The 21,289-nt window shown below is 35.5% G+C and overlaps 3 protein-coding genes across 4 annotated transcripts; 1 reads left to right on the forward strand and 2 right to left on the reverse strand.

Annotated features, from left to right (window-relative positions):
• Nucleotides 1-475: 475 nt before the first annotated feature.
• Nucleotides 476-20,627, forward strand: LOC122020286. The gene is made up of 3 exons (XM_042578153.1): nucleotides 476-684; nucleotides 19,775-19,977; nucleotides 20,079-20,627. Exons 1-3 carry the CDS (start codon nucleotides 586-588, stop codon nucleotides 20,341-20,343), a joined length of 567 nt encoding a protein of 188 aa, XP_042434087.1. The 5' UTR covers nucleotides 476-585; the 3' UTR covers nucleotides 20,344-20,627.
• On the reverse strand, nucleotides 5,545-6,528 carry LOC122020283. The gene is made up of 2 exons (XM_042578152.1): nucleotides 6,172-6,528; nucleotides 5,545-6,088 (listed from the first exon to the last, which is right to left on the reverse strand). Exons 1-2 carry the CDS (start codon nucleotides 6,406-6,408, stop codon nucleotides 5,735-5,737), a joined length of 591 nt encoding a protein of 196 aa, XP_042434086.1. The 5' UTR covers nucleotides 6,409-6,528; the 3' UTR covers nucleotides 5,545-5,734.
• Nucleotides 6,540-8,433, reverse strand: LOC122020282. 2 transcript variants are annotated; one of them, XM_042578150.1, is made up of 3 exons: nucleotides 8,380-8,433; nucleotides 6,655-8,279; nucleotides 6,540-6,568 (listed from the first exon to the last, which is right to left on the reverse strand). In XM_042578150.1, the coding sequence occupies exons 2-3, from the start codon at nucleotides 8,169-8,171 to the stop codon at nucleotides 6,553-6,555; spliced, it is 1,533 nt and encodes a 510-aa protein (XP_042434084.1). In that variant the 5' UTR covers nucleotides 8,172-8,279; nucleotides 8,380-8,433; the 3' UTR covers nucleotides 6,540-6,552. The 2 variants fall into 2 exon arrangements, with proteins under 2 accessions (XP_042434084.1, XP_042434085.1); XM_042578151.1 differs by having other exon boundaries at nucleotides 6,655-8,433.
• Nucleotides 20,628-21,289: the final 662 nt, after the last annotated feature.

A 21,289-nucleotide genomic window follows, 5' to 3' on the forward strand; every position in this document is an offset into this window, starting at 1 on the left:
TTTCTTTTTATTCGGTTCGATGGAAAAAAAAATCAATTTATTCGATTTAACTAAATTTTATTTTTAAAATTGAAATCGAACTGATTAAATCGATATAATTGATATTTAAAAAAAATTAAAATTTTGAATTAACTAATTAAATTTTAATTCAATTAATTTTATAAATTAATTCAATTTAACCGAACATTTGATCACTCTTACTGTAAATACTCTAACAACCTCCGTGCCCACTATATATGTACTATTTTTATACAAATTATAAATTATTATAAACTACATGGGCTCAACTGTAAAATATTGATTCCTTGATTGTGTACTCCGTACCTGTGGGCGCGCTGCAAGCATTGACAATGACCATGAGAGATGAACGTAGGTCCTACAAAAGAAATACACGTGTTTGATTAGTTTAGGCGGACTGTGGTGTTTTGAGTTTGTGTTAGATGCGAACTTATCGCCTCCGTCTTTATTCCCTCGCTCACTCTATTCCCATGTGATCGCCCACATTTGCTTACCACTTCACACTGATCGCTCTTCACTGAAAAGTGCCTCAATACACACACACTGCGAGAGAGAGAGAGGAGGAAAATGGAAGGGAAGGGGTCGATGCTGGTGCACGTACTGGTAGTGGCCCTCAGTCTCACCGCCTTTGGCTTCGCCATCGCCGCCGAACGCCGCAGGAGCACCGTAAGCTTAATGTGCCTTCTATTTCTTTTAGCACTTAAATGCCGCCACTGGCGCCGCGCTTCTATGAATCCTGATCTGGATCACAATGGAGTTGTTCTGTATGTTGATCTGGCTTTTCCCGTTGTTAACTTCCGTGTTGTTAGTTTTGCGGGGGAATCAGGGATGATCATTGCTGGATCTCGATTTTTAGAGAACTAGTTAAGGGTTGAGTGGTGTTAGTAGATGATTAGGGTTCAGCTTTACAATGATCGTTTTTGTTATTGAAACATCCTGTTGATTCTATTATTGGCTTGCGAATGAAGTCTTCCATTCTAAAAGAAAACAAAAAGTAGGTAAAGAGAAACAGATGGGTAGGAGACATGGTCTAGTGCCCATCGCGCAGGTTTTCCTTGGAACTGGTTTGCTGATTTCCTTGGTCTGTAATTAGTGGCTACTTTTACATTTCTCATGACCAACAACTAGATGGTGCTGGACACAGGTAAAAATCACAAAGGTGAATGAACCACCATGCTAATTCAATCAAGTGTGTCTTGACTTTCTTTGTTTGGTGTGTCATTTGCAATTGTAATAGATAAATTATTATTTTTCTCCCAGTATTTAGATAAAATCACTCCATGGGGTTGGGAAATACTCTCCTTTTAACTATGACAACATGAGTGAGATTCATTTACGATGAGAATTTTATATGTATCACTCACATTGGTGTGATTTACCATGGTGATTTAATGTAACCATTCAGAAATGCTGCAATGTTAATTTTATATTATCTATCTTACCTTGTACTAAATGATTTATGTTCAAGAGAGAAAAAACCTAATCTCACTCTAGAAAATGAAATGAAGCATTGGATGAGTAGTAAATTGGAGAATATTTGCTCAAGGACAAGAATGGATTGTAAATGCAATAGGTTTTATAACAAAATCCTTCCAAAGAGTCATTTAAACTATGGCTCAAATCGTCACTTGAGCATCCTTTTTAACCAAAATTATTGACCAAACTTTATAATGTAACTGTTGGAATTTCTATTATTCCAAAACTAAGGTCACTCTAGGATTGTTGGTCTACCAAAAATTTAACATTGCTCAACACAACTTTCTAAAATAGAAAATTGATTGACCAAACTTAGGTGTTCATTGATCTGCCTTTGGAGAAGGTAGGTTTCCAAGTGAGTTTTGGTTGATCCTTCAAAACTCGAGGGCTAACACTAAACTCTTATATAACCTTTTAGACATTGTTGAAGCTTCTAAATTTGTCTGTCACTTTACACCTTAACATTGCTTTCAATCAAGCATAAGGCATCCATCTAGGTCTCTCTACGTCGACCTTAGATAGTCTTTGATGCTTAGGATTAAACCTCGAGACCTAGCTCAAAGTCAATGCCAATACTTAGGATTAAACCTCAATATCTGACTCAAAGTCAATGATAAGTGTGATATGACTTCTTTAATTGCTCTCTTGGTAACTAAAATTCTACCTTGAAACAATAATACATTCAATATAAAAGTTATTTGGAATAAACCAAAAATACAATACTTGTTATTGAGTCTTCTGATCCACATTCAAGCTTGAAGGCATCTCTTCGACGTCAAAGCTTTATGCAGCTTCACACTCGATCCAATAAGCCTATTAAAGCTTAACACATGCAATCCTGCATTACTCAAGTGGACTTATCAAATATAAACCATTAAACAAACATTAAAACACACTATTAACACTAATCACAAGGGTGGAACCAACAACATTAACTTAGTACATTTATGTTATCTATGTTGTCTCTATTAAATTGATGTCATATACTTCTTTGTGATTGGTATGCATTTCCACCCCATTGCATTTGTGTTATAGGGTGAGCAACACTGTTTTTATTGGGTTGATGTGAGTCATCATTGACTATATTTCCATACCTATATTGAACTTTATGTTAGGTGGTGTTATTAATAGTATACCAATCAAGTAAAACTAGACTTTTCTTTAATATGCATCAATGTTTTACACCTTTAACACTAACTGGTTTAACTCACATAATAGAATCTACCTTGTACATTAGAACATGCTCATAGTATCATGACCTATTCATATCATTTGATCATTTATTAGAGCTATGCTAGTTCTTTAGGCGATATTTTTTTATTTGTCTTTTTAGCAATCTCACACATCCATTTTAGTTTTTCCATTTATCTTACATTATTTTTTGTATGTGCGATTGCAACTCAAATCCATAAAGTACAACAGGACAGTTGTATACAATATGATTTCTTGTGTTAGCATGACAGGTGCACAATGCTCACAAATATACTGTTGTTAGCTCATCTCCCTTTCCAACCACGCACTTCTATCCGATATGTATTAGTTAAAATGTTTTTGTAAATATCTAATTCTTTTTGAATAATATATCTAAGACATTAATTTCATATTCATCTATTTTGAAATGTTTCCTCAATTTTTTTCTTATTATTGAAATTGTAATTCACATAATTCTTTTTTAGTTCCAAAGAATGTAATAATGAGGAAAATTGTTAGGGTATCTCCGTAGGTAGTCCCATCTACCTGTATTTATATTATTCATTTATGTTTACATCCCTCAATAGGGTATCTCCTAAGGTAGTCCCATTTAGCTGTTTATATATTATTCTTTATATTTACGCCCCTCAAGTTGGTATATTTACAATTGAATCCTATATTATTGATAATTTAGTTCTCAACACTTTCGTCTAAATTAGTTTAGGAAATATTACATATATACACAATTCTCAGATTTGCAAAGATTCAATGAGCAAAGCTGCTGGCTAATAATTTGAACCAACCAAAGGGGTGTGGGTCTGCTTGGATGACTCCTTATCTCGGATAAAGTAACAATAAATCTCAATATTTTTTGTCTTATCATGAAAGATAGTATTAGTAGCATTGTGCATTGCAATTTGTTTTTTATACTATAATTTAATTGGCTCACTTGGAAAATTACTAGCATAGTCACTAATTATTTGAGTCTGATGATATCAAATATAGCAAAACTAACTTTGCACTTTTCCTTTGAACTTGACATGACCCATATATATATAGATATATATATTTATTTGCTCTTCTAAAATATATAATTGCTTCTGAAAAGAACAATATCGACACCAATATCCTGATTCGAACCTCCTATCCCTGGGAGGCCATGTTCATGATATATGAGACATTTTTTGAACAAAACTTCAAAGAGTTAAGTAATCACAATTAGTCTCTTGAACTTCCTATATCAGATAATGAGTCTCCTTGTCCAATTAGGTCTCTCCCCTAATCCAACAACTTCTATATCAAGAAAGCACTATAGGTTGCCAAGGTATGTGATTTAAAATTGCTAGTGAAGGTCCTTTTAGTCTTCAATAGTGATGGGATCATCCACGTAAACAATAAGAAGGATACCCTTTCATAGTGTAAAAAATTGAGTGGTTAATTATGACCCTCCCAAACTAAAGTAGTGAGGTATGTACAATCTGAAACTTGAACTCTGAACAATCTAGGATGTACAAAAGGAGTGAGGTATATTGAAAGGAAGAGGCGTGACGGAAAGGTGAGACTTCTCAATGTGGAGGTCGCATGCACAGAACTAGTTGTTGCTCATCATGGAGAAGAATCGGCCAGGAGTCATTGACAAAATCAAGAAGATGATAGAGGAAGATATGGCCAGCGAATGAGCAATCGAAGCAACTTCCCTATGAAGAATAGAGTTGTGTAAAATTATTTGGGCAGTTTCCTAGTTAGTTACATGACTACATCTACCTTGATTATATTATTATTGTTCCTTTTACTTTTATATCCTATAGGTTAATATATTTATAATTGAGACCTATTTTATTTCGAGTACGCTCAACAAATTCTATTTAACTTAATACCTTAAAGTTCTCAATTTTTTCTCTTCATAATTCAAGTTTTGAATTTATTTATTTATTATTTAAATCTCAAATTGATCAATTTATTATAATACTATGCGTACATAATATAGTTAAGGATAATTATCTTGAATTTGATTATGATTGGTTAATTCATTATATATCAATTCAAAAAATGATAGCTTAGAGCTAAGCACTTATATCAATATAAGTATTCAATATTTATTTATTTTTTCTTTAAGAAAAGAAATGAACACGGAAAAAAATTGATAGGAAATGATATAGAAAGATTTTCCTAATTTATGTTTCCTAGAAGAAAAAGAATGTAGTAGGAAATCTTTCCTCTCTTTTCCTGACCAAAAGAGAGACGACGACGATGACGACAAAACAACAACCAAGTCTTATCCTACTAGGTGGGGTTGGCTATATGGATCCTTCTACGCCATTGGGCTATATCTCCTACTATATCATAATCTATACTTAAATAAATTTTATCTAGTTTTATTGTTGATAGCCAAGTCTTTTTTAGTCTTCCTTATTTGATGTGCGTATTTGTTAATTTCACTTTACCTAACCAGAGTATTTATTGGTCGTTTAAGTACATGGTCGCACCATCTTAAACGTGTCTCTTAGAGTTTTCCCTCAATAGATGCAACTCTGACTTTCTCTTTAATGTTCTCATTTCTTATTCTGCCCATCCTCATATGTCCACACATACACCTTAACATTCTCATCTATGCAACTCTCATTTTCTGCTCATGTGCTCGAGTCATAGCTCAACATTCAGTGTCATAATATAGCAGGTTTGACTGTCGTTTTGTAGAACTTCCTTTTGAGTTTTAGAGATACTTTACAATCATATAAAATACCCGACACCAAGGTTGTCAAAATCGAGATTCTACGTTGAAACGGAAGGGAGTTATAGAATCGTAAACTCGTAGTGTCGTAACACGAATCGTAAGTTTCTATCAAAATGTAAAATTATATATAAACATATATATACTCATAGAAAATAACATAGATAAGATTAATAACCTCAAAAACACATTAAACATTTGATTAAACTAAACATTTATAAGGTCTTCTACAATCCACACATAAAATAAGTCATAAGTCACAAATTTTAGATAACATATAAGTCTACAACATGAAAAATAATAGTCAAGTTCTAAGCTTCATAAATTCATGAATTCATAATCATCCTCCATGTGTTCTTCATCTCCAGCATCCTCCATGGCATCTCCACCTTCTTCAACTTCATCATCATCATAACTAGGCAGCTCCAAATCATCATGAGGTGCTCCACTACTAGGTCCTTCTTCAACTGGAACCAAATCTTCATTTGAAGCATCCAAATCTAAATTTTCACTATCATCCACAATCCAATCATCATCAGAAGCTAGGTCATCAATGCTATAGTCATTGACTTTCCTCAATTCCTTCTTCTTGGCTAATTTTGAATTAGCCATCACAAAGACTACGTCATTCATCGTTTTTGCCTTCAAACGATTTCTTCTCTTAGTGTGGACCTAAATAATAACAAAATCAATTAACACATACTCATATAATCACATACAACTAGGTAATTTCATTCAAGAATGAAATGCAATACCATCTCAAATGCACTCCAATTCCTCTCACAGCCAGATGAGCTGCATGTCAAGCTCAAAACACGAATAGCAAACTTTTGCAACTCAGGATGTTCATAACCATATGATTCCCACCATTGTGCTGGAGTTTTGGTTTCAATTCCATAAGTGGCTACTGCACTACCAAAGAATTTCTTTCGATATTTGAAGTCTTCCAGTTGAGCATCAATCTTCTTTACTTCTTCCATACTTTCAACCATCCTTTGTAGACAATCATATATTCCTCTTTTCACTTCAAAGTCAGCTTTAAAATTAGGACTGTAATGAAATTGAGGGTTAAGGTAGTATCCCGCAGCATGCAAAGGCCGATGTAGTTGATTATCCCATCTTGCATCTATAATTTCTCATAGAGGCAAGTAACTAAAGAGTGAGAAAAAATTTGAATTAGTTTCCAAGAAATTATAAATTTATACGAGTATTTAATAATTAGTAATAAATTAAGTTACCTTTTCTTAATACCATTAAAGGCAGCTTGTATCTTTTCTTTGGCCCTGTCCATTTCCTCATAAATGAACCCCATGGCAGGCTTCTCATCTGAGTCTACCAAACGAAGGACTTTGATCAAAGGATAAGCACTCCTCAAGCATGTAATAATGCTTTTCCAGAAGTCCTTATCCATTACCACATTTTCAATAACCTTTCCATCTTTAGTCTTTGCAAATTGACTAGATTTCCATTCTTTGGATGTAAACATTCTAATCAATGCTCCCTTATTGTCATTCAAGCAACCCAAAGTCAAGTAAGATGTGGCAAAACGGGTAGTGGCTGGTCTAATCAAATCCTTTTCTTTGGTAAAATGATGCAATAGAGAAATAAGCGCAGTCCTTGAATAGATGTAAGTTGTGATCTTTTTACCTCGTGCAATTGTCTCTTTATGTATTGGTATCTTTTTTTCAAAATCCTCCAACATTAAATCGATGCAATGAGCTGCACAAGGCGTCCAATATAGCCTCTTTCTCTTCCCCATCAACATCTCCCCGGCTGCTTTGTAGTTTGCTGCATTGTCTGTGACAATTTGCACTACATTCTCTTCACCAACTTCTTCAACAATTTCATCCATCAACTTGAAAATCTTGTCAGCTGTTTTAGATATATCAGATGCATCAATTGACTTCAAAAAAATGGTTCCCATAGGACTATTAACCAAGAAGTTTAATATAGTCCTCCTCCTCTTATATGTCCACCCATCAGTCATAATTGTGCATCCCATTTTCTTCCAAAATGCTTTGTGCTGCTCTATAACTTCTTTGGTGCAATCAACTTGTTGTTTCAAATACTTGACTCTAATCTCATGGTAGGATGGAGGCTTAAAGCCAATACCATGTCTTGCAACCAAGTCTAGCATCTTCTTGAATTCATCACTTTTTGCCACATGAAAAGGTATAACATTATTGTAGAAAAAAGAGACAATCCCTTGGCAAGCTTCCTCCCTCAAATTCTTCTTGAAAATGCCATTGATGGTAGTTTGACTACTCACATCCCTTTTCTTGAATAGATCAGCAGGATTCTTTGCAATTTCTTGCCTTTGTCTTTTTGCACCCTCCACCTCCTCATCTTCATATTGGCCAAGAGGACTTGAATCACTTGATCTTCCTTCAATCTCCTTTGCCCTCTTTATTAAATTTTCTTGCAATGAGGATACAATTTTCCACATTTCCTTCCTTACATCATCACTAACAGCCTTGCATGCTCCAACATCCTTTTGTGTTCCTGCCAAATGATGCTTGAGTCTATAAATCCCTCCATTTATCACCTTTTGACAGTATTTGCATTGCACTTTCTTTGGATTTTCATCAACTGCAATTCCATGTTTCCAACCTGGATCAGATCTATTTCCAGGAGCATTCACTGCCAATCTTTTGGAATCTGAAGTTCCACTAGTTGTGGAAGCTACGCTTGGAGTGGCTGCACCACTATTGGAGCTTGCTTCACCAGACCCACCAACACTAGCTTCTCTACTCATTTTCGTGAAATTAAAGAAGAACAAGAACACCACCACGCAGCTTCAGCTTCACCAACGACACTGCAACTCTGCAACAGCAGCTCGCGAACCACAGACGTGGCCAACAACCTTCAGAGATGCAGACGGGACAGAGACGGCCAAAGAAGTAAAGAACAGAGACCCACAGATGAGATAGATGGAGAAGGGACAGAGGCGGATGGTGGCGTACCTTTAATCGAAGTCAGTCACAGTGCCGGTCGACGCACACCGGACGCACAGGGAGGAGGAGATAGACGCGTACGTGAAGGAGACGATGGTTGCTGAAGAAGAACGAAGCACAGCAGTTGTGGCGACGATGGCTCGCGACACGACTTAGGAAAGTTAGGGTTTCTTGGACCCGTGTTTGATCGATCGCTGCGATCGACCTTCCGGTCTTGGAAAACCAGCGGACATTTCGCGTAGAATCGCTGGACTCTTACGAGTCTACGATTTCCGCTATGCTTCCACGCGATTCTGCACGATTCCATCCGATTCCGCTTCCGCCTGGGCACGCAACGCGGAAGGCCACCAAAAACGCGTAGAATCGTGCGATTCTACGTTCCGACTCGCGATTTTGACAACATTGCCCGACACCTTCCTCTATTTCAACTATCCTGCTAGTATTTTATGTAAGACGTCTTTCTCAATCCCTCTATTGTTTTGCAAAAATGATCCTAAATACTTAAATCTCTCTGTTTTAGGCAACTCGTCATCTCCTATCTTAACAATTGTCTCGTTACATCTAATATTGCTAAACTTAAATTTCATATATTCTGTCTTTACTCTATTAAGTCTAAAACCTTTTACTTCTAGTATTTCCTGCCAATATTCTGGTCTAGGATTTACTCATTTACGTGTCTTATCTACCAAAATAATATCATTTGCAAATAATATGCACCACAACACTGTGTTTTAAATGTGTTCAGTGAATTCGTCCATGATTAGTGTAAAAAGATAGGGATTTAAAAATGATCTTTGATGTAATCCTAGTCGTTATATCCTCATATATATCCTTAATTAGTTCAATATATATTACGCTAATACCTATCTTTTTTAGAATTCTTTATATAATTTCTCTTGAGATTCTATCATAAATTTTTTCTGTCAATAAATACCATGTGTAGATCTTGTTTTTGTTTCGATACTTTTCAATTAGTTACTTGAGAAGATATATAGCTTATATTGTCGACCTTGCATGAACCCAAGTTGATTTTCGGTCATCGTGCTCTTCTTCCTTAACCTTATTTATATTACTTTTTCCCAAAGTTTCATGGTATGACTCATTAGTCTAATACCCCTATAGTTTGCACAGTTTTGTACGTCTCCCTTGTCTTATATAAGAAAATTAGAGTACTTACCCTATCATGTAATTTTTTTATTTTTAATATCATGTTAAATAATTTTAAGAAGTCATTCAATACCTTGTTTCTCTAGGCACTTCATATCTCCATCGGAATATCATTTGGTGTAATGGTTTTTCCATTTTGCATCCCATTTAAAACTTGTTCTATTTCTAAAATTTGAATTCTATGATAAAAATTTAAATTTCTATACTCATTTGACCTACTTAAATTAGCTAAGTTAAGATGGTCACCTAAATCTTCATTAAAAAGTTGATAGAAATACCTCTTCTACCGCTCTTTTATTTCTCCATCATATACTAGTACTTTTTTTTATTGCATTCATCTTTAATACATCTTGTTTGGATAAGATCTCTTGTCTTCTTCTCTTTTACTTTAGTTATTTTATAAATGTCTTTTTCCCTTCTTTTGTATCTAATTTTCGATATAACTGTTCAAAAGTTTCATTCTTTGCTTTATTTACTGTTTTTCTTAGCCTTATTATTTTTTTTTTTGACTATTGTATATATTTTTTTAAAATTTTCCTAGTCTTATAAAAATATAATTCCTTATAGGTTGTTCATTTTTTACTTTAGTTTCTCTTTACTTTCTTATTCCACCACCAAGACTCCTTCTTGGTGGTGCATACCCTTTTGACTCACCGCTACTATTTCCAACTTCATTATTATCTTATCCCATGTCATATTAGAGTCATCGTATATTTTTATCTAATACTTGTATTTCTACCTTCTTCTTTAATATGTTTTGCTTCACATCCTTTAACTTCTGCCATTTAATTCAGGCGTCGTGTATATTTTCCTTCTATTGATATTATAATTGAGGTGCATATCCAACCCTATTAACTTATGTAGTTAAACTTTCTCTATGGATGACCTTGCATTCTTTAAAATTTTTCTATCTCTCTTTCTCAGCATAAGAAAATCAATTTACGATTTATTATTCCCACTTTTGAACATGATGAAGTGTTCTTTTCTTTTCTAAAAAACATACTAGCTTGTATAAGGTTATATGTTATCGCAAAATTCAATATAGTTTTCCCTTCTTCATTTCTTGTTTCATCCCTATAACCCCATGCACCCTCTCATTTTCCTCATTTTTTCCCTTCGACATGCCCATTTGGATCGTTTCCTAAGGAAAAATATAATCTCATGTCTAAGAAACAAGGAAATTGAATCGGAATTGAATTTTGATTTTCCTAGGCTGATTCATTACAAAATAAAATTCTACTAAAAAAGGGAAAACACAAATTTAAGGTATGATGGCAGGAATTTGCTCGAAAATCCACTAATTTGGATATTTTTACCTTATCCAGCCTTGGGGTAATCTCAGCGTACCAAAAAGGTGTCTTGCACCGCATCATTCCCCTAGGGTGGAAAGAATTTGCTCTCGAATGTCCAATTGCATCCAGTGACGAAATCCCCAGCCTTCCCATGAATACAAGTTTTGTTGGGTAGTGGAAGTGCATTAATCTAATGTTGGATATTTTGCAAAGGTGATTACTCCTTCAGCAAGTTGGCAAGAAAAACATCTACAAATTCCTCTACCAATGGCTTGACAACTTCTAGAATAGTTTTTTAATTTCAGGACTCATTTCTTTACTAAACAAAATGAAGACCATGCCAAATTCTTCCATCTGATCTTTGAATTTTAACAGAGATAATAGATTAGTCCTTCGTTTACAATTAGTAGGCTCTTTTGTGGGTAGCAACACAATCTTTTTTTTAGTGAAATATGAAATTGTAAGTATTATTTCGATCATCACGATGAACTTTCTGTTATATTGTCATGGTCTCCCCAAAAGTAAGTGTCATGCATTCAAGGTTACCACACCATACCAAATTTGATCTTTATAATTGGTTCCAATAGAAAATGAAATCAAAGCTCATCTCTAAAACTTAACGTCATTGCCCTTTTGCAACTAAGTGAGTTTGTAAGGTTTGGGGTGCTTCTCAGTTTTGATGCCCAATTTTGTATTAATTCTTCAGACACCACATTTTCATAACTTTCTGAATCAGTCACGAATTTACATACCTTCCCATTAACTGTGCATGTTGATTGAAAGATGTTGGTTTGCAGCCATTCGTTATCCGTCCTCTTTGGTGCAAGATAAGATCATTGCACCATCAATAATGGACCTACGTTGTCACCGCATACTCCTCTTTTCCTACGTTGTCATTATCTTTTTCATTCTCATCATGATATTCTCATCCGTGCCCATAGTTTCTTCATGTGTGCCCATCATTAATGAAGGCCTCTTGCCAACCTTCTTGTAATCTTGTAGCCGGTGTCCTGATTCACCATAGGTATAACACCTCACATTACTTTTGGGTTGTAGGTTCATAATCGGTGGGTTAATTGGAGTTGAATGTTTCCTGTGCCACTATGATTATTGATGGTTGATCTACTGTCCTCTCATGGCCGGGATACTCTAAACTTGTACGCCAATTAGATCTCCTCTCTATTTGTAATGCCTTTTGGTTTGCCTTAGAAATGGAGATGGGGTCGAATATGTCAAGAGAGTCAGGGAATATTTTGTCACAAACCCCTGATGTATCGAATAACCATCTCCTCTATTTGTAATGCCTTCTGGTTTGCCTTAGAAATGGAGATGGGGTCGAATATGTCAAGAGAGTCCGGGAATATTTTGTCACGAACCCCTGATGTATCGAATAACCATTTGATCTTCAAAATTTGACAGATTGTTTTTAGCAAGTGATAAAACTTAGAATTATATTCATCTACAATCATCGAACCTACACAAATCTTGTAACTTTTGGTACAATAGATGAATATAATTGTTATAAAGAAATGCCACTCGCACATGTTTTTGTAGTTTGACCGAACAAGTAATTTTGGCCTTGCCCATCCTCAAACACTGAAGTTTATTCTATTGCCACCATGCACTAGCATGCCCCTTGAACCGGGCCGCCACTAACTGAACCCTACGATCTTCTGAACCTCTTTGAAATCTAGTATATCATCTTCATTACCAATTTAATTTAGAAACTCCTCGGGTTGTAGGCTGCCATGGAATTCAAGGATATCAATGTGAATCCCAACCTCCCACTATTGATTGTCATCACACCTATGGTCAATTGGTAGTGTTGGTATCCATTTAGGTCGTTGAAGTTGCCCTTCCCAAAGGCCCTCCTCCACAGTGGACTTGGATCCCGATTCAGATTTCTAAGTTTCATCGTGAGCATGGCAAATTGTTCTTGCGTATGTTGTTGCATTTGTTGGAATCGCTCCCCAAGTACTGCAATTTGTTGCGGTTGTAAATTTCGTCCCGTGGTGCCACTTGCTAATCTCTTCTAAGTGGTATATTGTAGAAAGCGTAGCCAATTTTGATACCAACTGATGTAGTGGAAGTGTATAGTAACAAAGAATTAACCCATTGATTCACACAAAATAGCAAAGAAAATCTCAAGAAAAATAGGAATGACCTATTGATTCATATAGAATAATCAGAAAAGTCTTGAAAGTAGAACACTCAAAATAATTTTATTAATCTTTAATTGTTCTTAAACAAAAGTTATGCTCGTATTTATAGAATCAGCTACAATAATTGAATCAGGGAAATAGTTTTAAAATCAAAAGTACATAATTAAGGAAAAATATAATATCATGCCTAAGGAATAAGGAAATTGAATCGGAATTGAATTTCAATTTTCCTAGGCTGATTTATTGCAAAAATAAAATTCTACTAAAAATGTAAACACAAATTTAAGGTATGATGATAGGAATTTGCTTGAAAATCCATCAATTTGGATATTTTTGCTTTATTTGGCCTTGGGGTGATTCCAACATGCCAAAAAGGTGTCTAGCACTACATCAATTGATAAGGAATGAAATAAAGTATGAATGCAAATTGGTAAGCAATGGAAAGGCATAATTTCATGTAGATTGTTCATTAGAGGGAATAAATGACTCATTCAAGTTCACAGATAAGGAATAATTTCCACAATACTAAAATATCTTTAGTAGAAATTGTTCTCTTAGTTTGCACTTTTCATTTAGCATCCTCGGCCAATCCAAACTTAGTGGCATAGCCAGAATTTTCAACCAAGAGGGGTGAATTATCCAACTCTAAAAATTAGAAAATACTTAAAAAATATATACTGAAATTTTAGAAAATTCTAAACATTGGTGTAGGTCGATTTTCACAATCCAAAAGTCTAAATTTCGAATTTAAGGAGTAAAACAACAACAACTAAGAATCATTTGTGATCTCATTTCATCATAATATTTAGCATTCCTAACTATGAGACCTCCATTCTAATGTAAATAACCATCCTAACTAGCAACCTAATAAAATAAAGTTTATACTTTACAACTCTCCAATTAATAAAACATGAAAGAAGAAAAGAACAACTTACTCTTGTTGTTGTTGTGATTAGACAAAGGGGACAAGAGTTGCTTGTAAAGGGTTGCTTGCTAGAAAAAAAAGGAAGACCATTATTTTTGAGAAAAACATAGAAGAGAAGATAGGGAGGAAGAAGCAAAAGAGGAGAGCTCCACTTTCTTCGTTAGCAATCTTGACTAACTTTAGTGAGCTCAACAATGACACAGAGAGCAAGGTGCCAACAAAACCCTAGAAAACACAAGAAGAGGATGAAGATGCGAGATTTGCTCTTGTTGCTAGAAGAGGGTTAGCAACTGATGTTGCATTTCTTGCTGGCTGGAGAAGAGAAAATAGAGCTCTTGTACTTCAGAAATAACAACAACAACAACCAAGCCTTTTCCCACTAGGTGGGGTCGGCTGTATGAATCCTTTTACGCCATTGAGCCCTATCTCCTATTATATCATCATCTATATTTAAATAAATTTTATCTTGTTTTATTGTTGCTAACCAAGTCTTTTTTGGTCATCCTCTTCCTCGTTTAATATGCATATTTATCATAGTTTCACATCGCCTAACTGGAGCATTTATTGGTCGTCTAATACATGTCCATACCATCTTAAACGTGTCTCTCGGAGTTTGTCCTCAATAGATGCAACTCCGACTTTCTCTCTAATGCTCTCATTCTTTATTTTGTCCATCTTCGTATGTTCATACATTCACCTTAACATTCTCATCTTTGCAACTCTCATCTTATGCTCATGTTCATCTTCATATAACATAGCAGGTCTAACTGCGGTTTTATAAAACTTACCTTTAAGTTTAAGAGGTACTTTACGGTCACATAAAACACCCGACGCCCTCCATTTCACCCATCCTTCATATTATGTAAGACATCTCTCTCAATCCCTCCATCATTTTGTAAAATGATCCTAAATATTAAATTTCTAGGTTCCGGCAACTCGTCCTTCCTATCTTAACAATTGTTTCATTACTTCAATATTGCTAAACTTAAATTTCGTATATTCATCTTTAATCTACTAAGCTTAAAACCTTTCCTTCTAGTGTTTCCTCCAAGATTCTAGCTTAGCATTTACTCCTTCATGTCTATCTACCAAAATAATATCATCCGAAACAACATGCACCATGGTCTTGTGTGCATAATGAGTTCGTCCATAATTAGTGTAAAAGATAGGGACTTAGGGTTGATCCTTGATGTAACCCTATCTTTATCGAAATGCTTGATTACTCCACTTGAAATCTTTACTCTAGTCTCATATCATATTTTAATTAGTTCATATATATTACGCTAACACCTCTCTTTTCTAAAATTCTTCATATAATTTCTCTTGGGACTCTATCATGCTTTTCTAAGTCAATGAATACCATATGTAGATCTTGTTTTGCTCCGATATTTTTCAATTAATTGTCAAGGAGATGTATTGTATCGACCTTCCGTGCGTGAACCCAAATTGATTTTACATCGTGGTCTCCTTAATCTTTTTCTTACCTTTTCCCAAAGTTTCATAGTATAACTCATTAGTTTAATACCCTATAGTTTACACAATTTTGCACTCCTTGTTCTTATATAAGAGAACCAGAGTACTTATCCTCCATTGATCAGACATTCTTTTCATTTTCAATATCATGTTAAATAATTTTGTAAGTCATTCAATATCTTGTTTCCCTAAGCACTTCCATACCTCTATCGGAATATCATCTGGTCCAACGGCTTTCCATTGTGCATCTCATTTAAAGTTTGTTTTACTTCTGAAGTTTGAATTCTACGATAAAAATTAAAATTTCTATGCTCATTTGACCTAATTAAATTATCTAAGTTAAGTTGATCACCTAAATCTTCATTAAAAAGTTGATGAAAATACCTCTTCCACCGCTCTTTTATTTCTCCATCATTTACTAATACTCTATTACATTCATCTTTAATACATTTTATTTGGCTAAGATCTCTTGTTTTCCTTTCTCTCACTTTAACTACTCTATAAATGCCTTTTTCCCTTTCTTTTGTATCCAATTTTTGATATAACCGTTCAAAAGTTTCATTTTTTGCTTCACTCGCTACTTTCTTAGCTTCTTTCTTGGCTATTGTATATTTTTTTAAGTTTTCCTCGTTCTTACAAATATATAATTCCTTATAAGCTATTCGTTTTTCCTTCACTTTCTCTTGTACTTTCTCATTCCACGACCAAGATTCTTTACTTAGTGGTGCATGTCCCTTTGACTCACCGAGTACACTCTTAGCTACTATTTTCAACTTTGATACCATCTTATCCCATGTTGTATTAGAGTCATCGTATATTTCACCTAATGCTTGTACTTCTACCTTCTCCTTAAATATATTTTGTTTTTCATCTTTTAATTTCCACCACTTAGTTTTAGGAATTGTATATATTTTCTTTCTATTGATACTATGTTTGAGGCGTATATCCAACACTACTACCCTATGTTGGGTAGTTAAGCTTTCTCCAGGGATGACTTTGCAATCTTTACAAATCTTTCTATCCTTCTTCCTAACCATAAGAAAGTCAATTTGCGATTTATTATTCCCACTTTTGAATGTGACTAAGTGTTCTTTTCTTTTCTTAAAAAACGTATTAGCTAATATAAGGTCATATGCTATCGCAAAATCTAATATAGTTTTCCCTTCCTCATTCCTCGTTTCAAACCCATAATTCCCATGTACTCTCTCATATTCCTCATTTTTCACTCCGACATGCCCCTTTAGATCACCTCCTATTAAAATCATTTCATTTGGTGGAATATTTTGTAATATTTCATCTAAGTCCTCTCAAAATCTTGATTTGGTAGCTTCATCTAATCCTACTTGTGGTGTATATACACTAATTATGTTCATAGTTTCTTTCGCCACTATTATCTTAAGGGTTATAATTCTATCCCCTTTTCTAACTACTCCTACAACTTTATCCTTTAACAAACTATCTACAATGATACCCACTCCATTTCTTGCTTTACTCTTTCCAGTGTACCATAACTTAAAACCCGAGTTCTCTATCATCTTCGCCTATCCATTTTGTCTCTTATACACACAAAATACTAATTTTTCTCCTAATCATCATATCTATTACCTCCATTGATTTACCAATGAGAGTTCCCATATTCCATGTTCCAAATCTTAGATTATTAGTTTTCCTATCATATTTGTTCTTATCTAACCTATGGTGTGAGAACTTTTGCCTATTTAACACTACACCCAAGTTCTCATGGAGATGTAGCGGTCCTTGTTGAGACGTTACAGTCGGACTCTGTAACGCGAACTCTTGCATATTTATCACTACACCCGAGTTCTGGAAATGTAGCGGTCCTTGCCGAGACGTTACAGTCGGACCCTGCAACGCGTTCCTTCCGAGGAACAACCTAACATTAGCACAATAGTTTAATGGATTCATTCATTGAATATTTGCCATAGTTTGACGCTGGCTGGCAACCTAACGCAACCCTCTTCCTTTATCCGGGCTTGGGACCGACCATGACCGGTCATCATGGGCGGAGTTTACTTCAGAAATAGAGAAGAAAAATTATTGGTTTATTGCCATTGGAGAAGAGAAGGCAAAGAAGGAAATGAAGAAGAAGAGGAAAGGAAAAATCAAAGAGAGGGATGGGGCGAAACTGCGAAGGCATGATAGTGACGTACAACATTGAGGGGGTTGCTTGATGTGTAGGGAGAAAAAAAAGAGGAAAGGGAAGGTTTCCTCAAAAATACCCTAATTCGTTTTAACCGATCGAACTTGTTTAAACTTAAACTTGGTCATGGTTTAAAGTGTCGTGCCGAAACGGTCGAAGAGGCGAAACGTCTCGTTCTGCTGGGCGACTGGCACCGGCACGACCCCGGCACCAGACCCACGACAGGTACGACGTGTCGCGCGACCCCATGGTCACAGTGGATGGGTCACTCGACCCTGCAACAGTAGCGAAGGGGTCGCATAACCCTTCAGTTGCGGCCGCGGAGGCATCGTTCGACCCTGCGGTCATTGTAGAGGGGTCGCACGACCAACGTGGTCCCGCCGAAGGAGTCACGCAATCCCCGCGGCCATGGCTGGTTGCGCAAGCTCGTGACAATGCTGAAGTCGTGCGGGCTCGCGAGTGGTGTCGGATTTCAAATTTTTTTTAATTAAACTTAGGTTAATTATTTTAATCAACTCTTAGCTATAATAGAGATAATCTAAAGAGACTTTATTAAACCCTAAAAAATTATCTAATTAATTTTATATTTCATTTATTTTAATTTAAAAATTATAATAAAATTTTTATTTATTTATTTATCTATTTTCATATCTTTTCCTTTTTTTAAAAGATTATTTTTTATCTTGTTTATTTTTTAAATATTTATGTTAATTATTTTAGTTTTAAATTAATATATTTTATATTTAAAAAATACTGAAATTATATCGGCACGGCACGATACGGCACCGAAACCATATTGTTCCGGTCTAGGATCGAAACCTCGGCACGGGTCGAAATTTTAAACCTTGAACTTGGTTCGGCCATAACTTACCAAATCAACTCCAAATCAATCCCGGTTTGAACCAACGCAATCATTACCTCCGTGCCTACCCGTTGGATTTAGTTCGAACCCGGTCTGATTTTAATTTAGCGCCCTCAGTTCGTGCCTACCTAACCTAGTCATTATGCACGGTTTGCTTGGCATGTTTAACAATCTAGCACAACCAACACATCTAACCTACTTGGTCCAGATGAGTCGTCAATTCATTTAGTCTGCTCAACCTAATTGTCTGACTCAACCTATTCCTCCTACTTCACTTGCTTGATCCATTTGTCCAAACAGCTTACTTGGCATGATTTTTCGTCCTACTTGCCCATCTCGTCTATTCCACCCAATCTGCTCGATCCATTTTGTTTACTTAAGTTGCTTGAACATACTACATTACCTGCAGACCAATTTATACGATTCATTCTACTCATCTGCATCCTTATTTGTTAGCCTATATCTTCCGCTTGACCAGCTCAACTTGCCTCATATGCTCAGCTGTCCAACTTGACGCCTGTTGGCTTGCTCAATATGTTCATCTCACTCTGCTTGCTCAGTGTACCTCACTCAATATTTGATCAACTTGCCCCATATGCTTGACTGTCCAACTTGATGCCTATTGGCTTGTCCATTCTGTCTATCCATGCTGCTCGCTCACTGTGTGTCATTCAAAAATATATGTTGTACTAGAATTGAAATATAGTGGATGTGTGTATTCCTTGGAATGGTGAAATAGGTAAGAAGGATCATTAGAGAACAACAATTGCATGGGCATTGGTATTCCAAGTTTATTTTTTATCCAAACATGAACTATTTATTCCATAAGAATTTGTAAGGAATAGAATAGATATTCTACTAATCCAACACTCCATCAATTTTTTGTCTTGGATTTTACATCTCTTTGCATTTGCTCTGTTACAGATGGGGGAATCGATAGTTACACAACTTTTGTTCTATTTAGAATCAACCTACAGATATATGCCTATAATTACATAAAGCACTCAGAATTGCTGATCCTTTTTTTTCCATGCCATGAACTTTGTTGCTTTGTCCCAATTCTAAAACCCTAGTATTTTATTATTATTATTACTTTTTTTCCAATTCAGTGCCTTGTCTTTGCTAATTTTAGACACTTTTTTTTAGTGTTCCCTACAAAAGAAAAACATTCATTGATACTAGCTCTAGGCACATTGTTGGTCTTATGCTTCCTCTTGTATCTGGCTTATTCGTCAAAACTTTCTGACACATTGTTACTTTTCTTCACAAAAATATTTCATGTTTGTATTTTCTATTATCAACGGTGATTGGTGTAACATTTGTTTTACTTGTAGGTTTACATTCATGTTTTTGTTATGGCAGGGTACTATTGTAACGGACACTTTCAATGCTTCATATTGTGTTTATGATTCAGATGAAGCTACTGGTTATGGTGTTGGTTCTTTCTTGTTTCTTCTATCAAGTCAATCTTTGCTTATGGGGGTTACAAAATGCATGTGCTTCGGCAAACCTTTAGCACCCGGTGGAAATAGAGCTTGGTCAATTATATATTTCGCCTCATCATGGTGATCCTCCTTCTGATTGTTTTATTTAGTATTATTGTTATTATTTTGACATGAGCAAATAGGGTATGGATCTATTGCTAATGAACTTTTTTTTTTGCCAGGGTAACATTCTTGATCGCTGAGTCATGTCTAATTGCTGGTGCTACTAAGAATGCATACCATACCAAGTATCGACATGTCATCTATGCACAAAACTGGACCTGTGAGTCTCTCAGGAAAGGAGTATTCATTGCAGGTGCGGTCTTTGTGGTCTTCACTATGATTCTAAACGTATACTACTATATGTACTTTGCAAAAGCAACCAATCAGGCAGCTCGAAAGACCAACAAGTCTAGCTCAACTGTTGGAATGGCTAGTTATGCTTGACTGATGGCCCAAACTTACATTTCTAAGCCAGAGTTAGTAAGAAGTCTACACATTATATATCTGCATCTTGTATTGACTAATTATATGAACTTAGGTTTGAGAAGAAGGTTGATACTAGTATATATTGGGGACCCTTCTCTTATCAACAATCAGTCTGGTTTCATCTTTTTGTTGAAGTAGCGAAGTTGTGAATTTTAGTTACGGTGTAACTAATGGATTTTGTGCAACCAATGATGCATGGTTACTCCATTGCAATCTTTTTAAGTGCACGGATTTGCTATGAACTCAATCTCACATCCTCTAGGTAAATCATCAATTTGGCCTAGTGTTAGTGTAACCAAAAACTAAATTTGATCCATTGCCCCATCCAAGTCTATTCAATTATTCAATTGAAGTTTTTCAACATTTTTGTCACCGTCAAATATATATATTTTTTCAAAGTGATCTGGAAAAGAACCAAGTTGATCCTTATTGAATGTTTAGTCATTGTAGCTGGCATTTGTTAGTCTCTGAGTGGTGACCATGAACTTCTAGCTGTGTAAAAAGGGCCTTCACCCTGGAACACAATTCCGTGTCCCCCAAACAGAGCTGGCCCATATGTTTGCATCAGGCGTCGAGAGTAACTGTTCGGCCAACATTTGCATTCCTTTTAAATTAAAGCTTTCAGCATTTAAGGCAGGAAGCTTGAACATGTGTAACACCAAGATAACCTAGTGGTATCCGCAATAACAACCTTACCTTAGATCAACATGAGGTGTTGTCATAATAAGATCTGGAGTTTGAATCTCGGTAAAATCGAGGTAAATATCTCCCTTATGTGCTAGTCACTATTCCAAAGGCTAGTAGCCGTCCGTGATTTATCTCCTCCGTGTTGGCCTTGGGACGGGTTGGCGGAGGCACTGGGGGCGAGCGTATTCATCTTTTGCCATAATAGATTATATTTACG

Source organism: Zingiber officinale, chromosome 9A (genome assembly GCF_018446385.1).
Source record: "Zingiber officinale cultivar Zhangliang chromosome 9A, Zo_v1.1, whole genome shotgun sequence".
In the NCBI taxonomy this organism is placed as follows: domain Eukaryota; kingdom Viridiplantae; phylum Streptophyta; class Magnoliopsida; order Zingiberales; family Zingiberaceae; genus Zingiber; species Zingiber officinale.

Coding starts and splice junctions, on each gene's coding strand:
- LOC122020282 (XM_042578150.1), bottom strand. CDS start 8,171: ATGAGTAGAGAAGCTAGTGTTGGTGGGTCTGGTGAAGCAAGCTCCAAT.
- LOC122020286 (XM_042578153.1), top strand. CDS start 586: ATGGAAGGGAAGGGGTCGATGCTGGTGCACGTACTGGTAGTGGCCCTC. Junction 685..19,774: donor CCGAACGCCGCAGGAGCACC/GTAAGCTTAATG, acceptor TTGTTATGGCAG/GGTACTATTGTAACGGACAC. Junction 19,978..20,078: donor ATATATTTCGCCTCATCATG/GTGATCCTCCTT, acceptor TTTTTTTGCCAG/GGTAACATTCTTGATCGCTG.
- LOC122020283 (XM_042578152.1), bottom strand. CDS start 6,408: ATGGTTGAAAGTATGGAAGAAGTAAAGAAGATTGATGCTCAACTGGAA. Junction 6,089..6,171: donor ATTGGAGTGCATTTGAGATG/GTATTGCATTTC, acceptor GTTATTATTTAG/GTCCACACTAAGAGAAGAAA.